Source organism: Nansenia antarctica (assembly GCF_963989245.1).
Source record: "Nansenia antarctica genome assembly, chromosome: 6".
Lineage (NCBI taxonomy): Eukaryota > Metazoa > Chordata > Actinopteri > Argentiniformes > Microstomatidae > Nansenia > Nansenia antarctica.
This window is the reverse complement of record NC_137676.1, coordinates 70038914-70048463: the sequence shown is the minus strand read 5'-3', so window position 1 is coordinate 70048463 and position 9550 is coordinate 70038914. Positions and strand designations below refer to the sequence as shown.

General features: G+C 44.9%; 1 protein-coding gene across 1 annotated transcript in view; it reads right to left on the bottom strand.

The window, feature by feature from the left end:
* Nucleotides 1–7369: 7369 nt before the first annotated feature.
* kdm4c (lysine (K)-specific demethylase 4C) overlaps nt 7370–9550 on the bottom strand; it is a gene marked incomplete at both ends in the record, with an annotated part of 53681 nt that continues 51500 nt past the window's right edge. Inside the window, 2 exons of the mRNA XM_080534831.1 lie at nt 7370–7537; nt 8303–8395. Coding sequence (XP_080390957.1) covers nt 7370–7537; nt 8303–8395 — 261 coding nt within the window. The remainder of the gene's footprint in view (nt 7538–8302; nt 8396–9550) is intronic.

The following is a 9550-nucleotide window of genomic DNA, read 5'->3' as shown; positions in this document are numbered from 1 at the left end:
TTTTGGGGACAGGGATAATGGTGGAGGTCTTGAAGCAGGCTGGTACCTGACAGCACTCCAGGGAGGAGTTGAAGATGTTGCTGAACACAGGGGACAGCTGGTCAGCGCAGAACTTCAACATGGAGGGTGAGACAGCATCCGGACCGGCCGCCTTCCGGGGGTTCTGTCTCTTGAACAGGCGGTTCACCTCTCTCTCTGAGACAGAGAGGTGTGGGCGGGCAGAGGGGGTGGGGCTCAGGGGAGAGAAGGGAGGAGAAGGGGAGGTTGGGGAGAGGGGGGGCAGTAGTAGAGGGGGCAGACTGTGGGCGGGCAGAGGGGGTGGGGCACAGGGGAGAGAAGGGAGGAGGAGGGGAGGTTGGGGAGAGGGAGAGGGGGCAGTAGTAGAGGGGGCAGACTGTAGTTCGAATCTGCAGTAAAACTCGTTCATACAACTGGTACCTGTGTATGTTTTCACTTTGTACTACCTAGCCTACTAGGTTTTTAGATCTGGGGGGGGTTACTCGGTTTAGGTCCTACCCATCACCAATTGCATGTGTGCGCGTGATAACCTTAATTGCACTGTGGGATCACCCTTGCACTATTTGCTTGCTGTGTTTGAGTGCGTATACACGTGGTGTGGTAAGTTGCACAAGTGGATAGCCCCCAGCTTGAGTATACCTCCCCCCCATGAACTCACTGTTATAACCTTCTGAAGAGAAAAAACGCACACACGCGCACACACACGCCCCTCCAGCCAGCCTTTGTAGGAGCCCAGCTCACTCAGTCTTTGAAGTTGTTGCCTTCACCAAACAAGTCACAGAAAGAAAAAAACACTTTTTTGTTTGATTGTGTTCTAGATTTGAGTTTACATGAGTTGCGTCTCTTTTTACCTGTATTTATGGCTATAGGGATTTGGCCTGGGAGTTTCATAAACACCCTTGACTGCTTATGTGGAATAAATACAATTACATGTTTAATGTCTACCTGAATGATAACTAGATTTACTAGATAAATAATAACATTCTTCTCTCCCCTTCCCCTCCTCTCTCCTTGCAGTCCTGGCTGCTCTCCTCCCAGGATCCTATCTCAGTGGAGAGGAAGTGGACACCTGGTGTAGTTATTTATTACACGCATCACTCCGGTGATGTCTGGTCTGTGGACCTGAACCGTCTCAGCCAGTAATTTGCTGCGCCACAGAAAGCAAACAAGTAGCGTAGCCTTGAAGTGGGACAATTTCAATTCTGTCCCCAATCTTCTCTAGCTTGCCATCCCGCGGAAGACAAATTGCTATGAGCTCTGTGGAATGTCTTGAGGTGTCAAAGCTGTGATGTCATCAGCTTAGTTTAATAACATGTATGATGGTTGGTGGTGTCCTTAACAGCTCCGAATTTAAATACTGTGGTTTTTAGGATGATATAGCAAGCAGAGGTCAGGGAAAATCTCTCTGTTGTGTTGTGAGCATTGTTTTGAATAACGAGTGGTCCTGTCTGTCTGTGTCTGTGTGTCTGTCTGTGTCTCTCTGTCTGTCTGTCTGTGTCTCTCTCTCTGTCTCTCTCGTAAAAGTTGTATAAGTTTACAGTAACATTAAAGCCTCATTTGATTCATTCTCTTTGATCTTTCACGCACTAAATAAGCACAGACTCCAAAAATGTGTTGCACATTGTGATAATTACATTGGAGTCAGATTATCAATATTTGATATGTTTTGCCATGAACAAAATGTAGCCAGAAGAAGTCTCTGATATCAGAAACTGATTGTTATAATGGTGCCACAGCCTGACAGTTTACACTTTTTTTCCAGATAGTAGACTGAGTCAGTAGCCTCCCCCCAGCTAGTCTGGCTTGTCTTTTATAAGTTCATAAGTGTTTATTTAGTCATGTTTAATCAACCTTTAGTGTCATTTCGTGAGCTTAGAATTATAATGTTCTATCTCCGTTTAGGGTAGTTCACCCAAGGGAGATATTGAGCCTAAGTTTTTACATTCCATTATGAATGAATGAATGAATGAATGGTCTTTGTCATTGATATAGTACAGGTACCATACAACGAAATTTGGGAGGGGGGGCTCCCCTGGTGCTAGGAAAAAAACTAAAAACAAGAAGGGAAAAGAGCTGGTTTACATAAATAAAGGCTATGTACACTATCCACTATACAAATAAAACACTGTGCTGTACTCTATGCTATGCTATACATATCCTAACATTTCCTATCTCTGAACCTTATGTACCCGAGGGTTGTCATATTGCACATAGTGTTATTGCACATTCATTTAAAGTGTCGCAGTTTGCAGGTTTCACAGTTGTGTTTCAGTATTGCACTTGATTACAATCTAGTAGCTGCCATCAAATTGTCTAGATTGTCCAGGGCCTAGAACCTAGGTCTTTGCTGTGTTCAGGGCCTGAATGGCCCTGGGGTAGAAGCTGAGCTTCAGTCTATTTGTCCTTGCTAACATGGTCCTGAACCGCCTGTCCGAGGGCAGCCGAACAAAGTGTTAGTTCCCAGGGTGGGATGGGTCTCTGGAGATCTTGGAGGCCTTCCTGAGGCAGCGTGTGTTGTACAGCTCTTCCAGAGAGGGGAGGGGGGCGCCGGTGATCTTCTGGGCCGATCTCACGACTCTCTGTAGCGCTTTCCTCTCTGCGGCTGTGCAGCTGGAGAACCACACGCAGATGCAGTAGGTGAGGATGCTCTCCACTGTGCAGCGGTAGAAGGTCACAAGTCCTTACTCATTACAAGGTCACACTCATTATGTTTTGTGAGATGGAACCTTTGTATTTTATTAATTACGGTACTAACTAAAAAATGTCAACATTTTAAAAATAACACCACACAGGCATTATTAAACACCTAATGGATCAGATTATGTAAAAAAAAACTCAATTTTGACCAAAAATGGAGACAGAACGTTATAATTCTAACGTCACGATTTACTGAGGTAAGATGTTCAACAACGCAACAACGAAATTACTTTATTCTTAAACGCAGACCAGTGCTTTTCCACAGTTCAATAGTGGACAGGGTTAGCAGTTAGCGCAGCTGTACACTGGTCTGGGAGGGCGGGAACTACGACAATCCCTTCACATGCACACACATACACACTTTTGTCCAAGCGTTGTCCGCTCCATCCAAGCTGGTCAGACCAGGGGCCAGTTGCATAAACATAGATTAAGACTGGTCTAAGCCTTAGACTAGTCTTATATTCTCAGGTTAGACCAGTCTAATTAAGACTGCCTTCTGCATACAAATTAAGACTGACTTATTTTGAGGTTAGAAAGTTAGCCACCTTCCCCCCCCCTGGCTAAGCTTGATTTAAGAGCTGTGTTGCTATGGGAACGAGTCAGCCTGAAGTGTCCGTTGGAAAAGTGTTAACTTTTAACTTCAAACTGCTAAGCAGTATACTTTTCCCCACATTATATTCCTCCAATATAATAATAACGTTTTCAGCAGAAGAAAGGGGAGTTGATCTCTCAAATCAAAGCTGTTTCGGCCACCATGTTATTTTCTGTCAAGTGTCTTATTTTACCTAGAATGCATTGCGTGACAGGCTATCTAAGTCAGTCTTACTTAAGCCACTCATAGTGAGGTTTATGCAACAGGAACATGTTAGAGTCTATAGCAAGACTGACTTAGTGAGATCTAAGTCTAAGACTATGGGTCTATCTTTATGCAACCGGCCCCAGTACACAGTACTATACACAGACCAGTACACAGACCAGTACACAGACCAGTACACAGACCAGTACACAGTACTATACACAGACCAGTACACAGACCAGTACACAGACCAGTACACAGACCAGTACACAGTACTATACACAGACCAGTACACAGTACTATACACAGACCAGTACACAGTACTATACACAGACCAGTACACAGACCAGTACACAGACCAGTACACAGACCAGTACACAGACCAGTACACAGTACTATACACAGACCAGTACACAGTACTATACACAGACCAGTACACAGACCAGTACACAGACCAGTACACAGACCAGTACACAGACCAGTACACAGACCAGTACACAGACCAGTACACAGACCAGTACACAGACCAGTACACAGTACTATACACAGACCAGTACACAGACCAGTACACAGTACTATACACAGACCAGTACACAGACCAGTACACAGACCAGTACACAGACCAGTACACAGTACTATACACAGACCAGTACACAGTACTATACACAGACCAGTACACAGACCAGTACACAGACCAGTACACAGACCAGTACACAGACCAGTACACAGTACTATACACAGTACTATACACAGACCAGTACACAGACCAGTACACAGTACTATACACAGACCAGTACACAGACCAGTACACAGACCAGTACACAGACCAGTACACAGACCAGTACACAGACCAGTACACAGACCAGTACACAGACCAGTACACAGTACTATACACAGACCAGTACACAGACCAGTACACAGTACTATACACAGACCAGTACACAGACCAGTACACAGACCAGTACACAGTACTATACACAGACCAGTACACAGACCAGTACACAGTACTATACACAGACCAGTACACAGTACTATACACAGACCAGTACACAGTACTATACACAGACCAGTACACAGACCAGTACACAGTACTATACACAGACCAGTACACAGTACTATACACAGACCAGTACACAGACCAGTACACAGACCAGTACACAGTACTATACACAGACCAGTACACAGACCAGTACACAGACCAGTACACAGTACTATACACAGACCAGTACACAGACCAGTACACAGTACTATACACAGACCAGTACACAGTACTATACACAGACCAGTACACAGACCAGTACACAGACCAGTACACAGCAGTGCTGATGATCCAGTAAGCTATCTAAGAAAGCACAGCTCTTCTACCTTGCAGTAGCAGCCACAGATTCTCTCACATGCCAGAGCTGTGAGCAGGTCTTCAACCTCCAACAACCTACAAAAATAAGCTTGACCATTGTAAACGCGCCCTGCCCCAACAAGCTCGGCAGAACATTCAAAACTCAATTAAAAAAACTTTTTGAAAAGAAAGACACTTGTGTAAAAGTGTGGGTGGCTCATCTGCCCAACTACGATCTCTGCCTCATCTGTGAGAGTGATCACGGGTTCACGGCTCAGTTTGGAACTAGCTTTTGAATGTCCTTCGTCAAAAGTTTTAATGTGAAATATACAAAACCATGCATGTCAAGTGTGCAGGTTAGTTTGTCGGGGGGGCGTCGACAAGCGTGCGTGTCTCTCTCTCCCTCTCTCTATTGTCTACTAATGGAGAATCCTTCATTTCCTTGCACCTTCTCCCTGACCTCTCTGTCAAAAAAAAAAAAAAAAAAAAAAAAAAAAAAAATCTGTGAAGGAGGTCATGGAAGTTACAAGGACAAATAGTTGGATTGTTTTGTCTGTGCAATCTCAACCCACAGGCACACATTTTCAGAGTCAACTCAACTCCTTTCAGAGCGAGGTCAATTGCTTGTCACCTCATCAAAAACCTCTGTTACAGAATAAAATTGACTGACTTATATAACGCCTTATAATAAATAAAAAGATGAAGATTAACAATGACAATGAAATAACTGAAGGGCTCAAGAACGGTGATCCTTGTCACCTTCTTCCAGAGTAACAAAATGGTAAAAGGACTGACTCACATAGCGCCTTATTCCACAGCGCTTTACAACGGCCTCTCATTCACACATTCACACACACATTCACACACCAATGGCGGCAAGCTACCATGCAAGGTCGCCGGCCCCGATAGGAAGCAATTTGGGTTTCAATGTCTTGCCCAAAGACATCTCTACATGTGGCCAGCCGGGGTTCGAGCCTCCAATCTCAACCACGACCATGTGATCATTAGACGCCGGCTCTACCTCCGAGGCGCACCTCAGCCTCCCTATATACACACAGAATAACCAAACAAGGATTTACAAAGAGCAGACACTGATGTTTTTATTTATTCCTTACAGCAGTTAGCAATACTTTTCTTTTGTTTTACTTTCTCCGAAGCAAGCTCAAAAAAAATAAATACAAATATTAAATTAAATAAGTCTCGACAATGTTTTCATCCAACAGTAGCATCTCAGATTCACATGTTAATGGGGGCCGGGGTCGTGTCTTTTCTTCCACATGGCTCCTTTCTCCTCATCTCCTTTCCTCATCTCCTTTCCTTATCTCCTTTCCTCATCTCCTCTCTACATATGCACTAAACGCTCTACATCTACTGGGCATGTGTGCATTCCACCGGTCCAGCATAGATAACATAACCGCCTCCTTCACAGTGCACTTAAATAGGAACTAACAACAGGAAATAAACGAGGAACGAGGAAACTCAACCCTCAGGCGGAAACTCGCTGTACAAAGATAATCGTTTTTCCAGAGTTCCCCCCCCCCACTCTCAGATAGGGAGAATATCGGAATCCACCAATAGGAGGCTCCACGCAAATAACGTATATATGAGTTTTTACCTCAGAGTTTTTCCAATGAAATTAGGGAGACGAGGAGGAAGGAAGCCGTCTTAGATTATGGGCACGCACCCCCTGACAGAAGCAGTAGCAGACAGCAACATGCGTAGAGGAAACAAGAGGACTCTGAAACAAAAACTAAAAAATACTACGGGCAAAGTGCATTAATATTCCAAAACAATAACAAGGAGCAACATATCAGAAAGCTACAGCAGGTAGAGGCCATTTTAGAAAAATCTCAGAGTTTTTTTTTGTTGTAATATATATACAGAAGAAAAAAAAACTTTTTTTTGTCGTTTATTTCAAAAAAGTGTGATGTGACAAATATAAGTTATTTTTGTTTTTTGTTTTTTTGTTTTTATTCCCTGACAGATGTGAAAGCGCTAGGCAACCACTGCCCATAATGCATTGTGTTTTCCGCAGCCTTTCAGGCCCGTCACAATCCAATCGAAATCCCCCCCCTTTGACTACCCGACTTTCTTTCTCTCTCACACACACACACACACACACACACACACACACACACTTCCGCTCACAGGCCTTCCCCCTAAACCCTTCCCTCTATGTACGCGTCAGTAGAGAGCCATGTCTAGGGGTTAGGACCAGATATGGAACTAGGCCCAAACACAGCAAGTTTAGGAGCTAGGAATTGAAGTGGAACTGGGCCCAACCATAGAGATAGACCACTAGAGACCGGCTGTCTCTCCCAATTCATTAACATGTGACAGCTTGAGGGAGTCCCTCTAGTGTTGTAGCTCTGCAGGCCTGACACACTCACGCCCTCCCCCTTCCACTCAAGTGCATTCATTCAATCGTCATCCATCTTCCAAAATCTCTTTTCTCTCTCTCTCTCCTCATCCATCCACCCCTCCCTCCCTCCCTCCCTCCCTCCCTCCCTCCCTCCATCTCTTCATTTCCCCTTGGGGCTGCGGGGTTCCCATGTGCTCTTGGTGGCAGTGCGCAGGTCTGAGAGGTCCACAAAGTCTTTCTGGAAGCGTGAGTTGGGCGTCCTCTGTCTCTTCCTCTCCCCCTGCGTGGTGAAGAAGGCGTCCTGGAAACGCATGCTGGAGGCCGTGGACTAGGGGAGGGGGGGAGGGGGGAAACAGGAAGTACATACAGGAAACAGGAAGTGTTAATGATAACCATATATGGTCACATCAGAGATCCTACCAAAACAAAGACAATCATTCCGAATTCACATGAACTATTATCCTTGCACTCAGATCATCTTAATTCAACTTGGAGATATTTTTTGGCATTTTAGCTCATTTCCAATCTAGCTTTTCCAATCAAATCACTTGGGTCCCTTTATGACTTTGAACCCAGTGTGCGCTCCAGCCAGAGAGTTACAGAGAGAGGTTGGCCGACCAGAGCAGCCATTTTGTTTCCCTTTGAGTTCCCCCTTCACAATGAGCATCTTGGGTTCGAGTGTTAACTGTAGAAATGTACACTACAAACCATACACCTTTAATCTACGTTTCTTGGTTTTTCTTCCCCCTTTTAGACGACGCGCCGTGTAACCTGCTTTAGGAGAGTGTCGTATAAACACAGTTATTATTATTAGATTATAATAATAAATCAGACTTATATAGCGCTTTTTTCGAGACTCAAAGACGCTTTACAAAGTGAAAAGACCTAGGGTAGAATCCTGTAGTAGGAACTAATATAAATGAATAAAGATAAAAAGAAGAAAATAAATAAAAGAAAGTATAATTAAGGTCGTGCTAGGGACGTGGCATGGCTAGTTAACCCATATCCCATGGAAAGGGGAGGGGCAGAAGGGGGAGAGGGTTAACTAGTGAAGGCAAGCTTATGACTGGGGGTTGTAGAGAGGAATACTTACGAGTCTCCCTTTCACCTTTTTCGGCAGGTCTTCGTCCAGCGTGTAGACGTCCTCTCTCTTGGCCAACACCTGGGAGCCGTCCTCAAACTCCACCTGGCACACACACACACACACACAAACACACATACAGGGACACACATACAGGGACACACATACAGGGACACACATACAGGGACACACATACAGGGACACACACACGGGACACACACGGGACACACACACAGAGACACACGGACCCGGACACACACAAACAAACCAACACACACACACAGACATGGACACACACACACGCACACATTATTAGTACAGTAACACACACTTAGTACATCCGTGTACGTTCCCTTTCTCATCTCCTTATCCTTCCCCAATATTCAACCTCCACCCAGGATGACCACGTCTCACATCTCACAGGAAAACAGGAAATGAAGAAAGAAAGAACGTCCTATCCTCACCAATACTGTACCGTACTGCTTTTTCCTCAAAAACAGATGACCGAGGCAAGGCGGCGAAAAAAGAAAAAAAACAACCTTGATCTAAACTCCCCTTGATAACCAAAAAGATTAAAAAAGAGAAAGTCTCCAGCAGTTTTCTGTCTATGACTGTACTTTTTAACTTTCTTCCTTCTCTCTCTCTCTCTCTTTTCTTTTCTTCACCTCAAATAGAAAAATGTGACGCACAAGCGAAAAAAGAAACCTGCTGACACCTGCCCAGCGCTGGATATGGAAACTGTTCAAGTCCCCATATCTCTATGCTCTGCTTTCTCCCCCCCCCCCCCCCCCCCCCACAACTTGTGTCTGAATCACTTCGTGCAGAGATAATAGTTCACGCGCAGCGCCGGCTAAATAAAGACATTAGAGGCGAGCTGGCTCCTTCCTCCACTTCCCTGCTTAGTGAATATTTCAGTGTGGTTTGAATAATGCAGATTGTCACCTCCTCGCTGCCTCCTCCTTCTCACGCTGTCTCTCTCTCTATCTCTGTGTCTCTCTCTCTCTACATACTGTCCTCACACATTCACTCTCTCTCGCTCTCGCTCTCTTTCTCTCATCCTCTCCATCACTCCCCTCATTCTCTGTTTCTCTCTCTCTCTCTCTCTCTGTCTCTCTCTCTCTCTGTGTCTCTCATTCTCTGTCTCTCTCTCTCCATCCTGTCCTCACACATTCACTCTCTCTCATCCTCCCTCTATCACCTCATTCTCTATCTCTATCTCTATCCCTGTGTCTCTCTCTATGTCTCTCTCTCTGTGTCTCT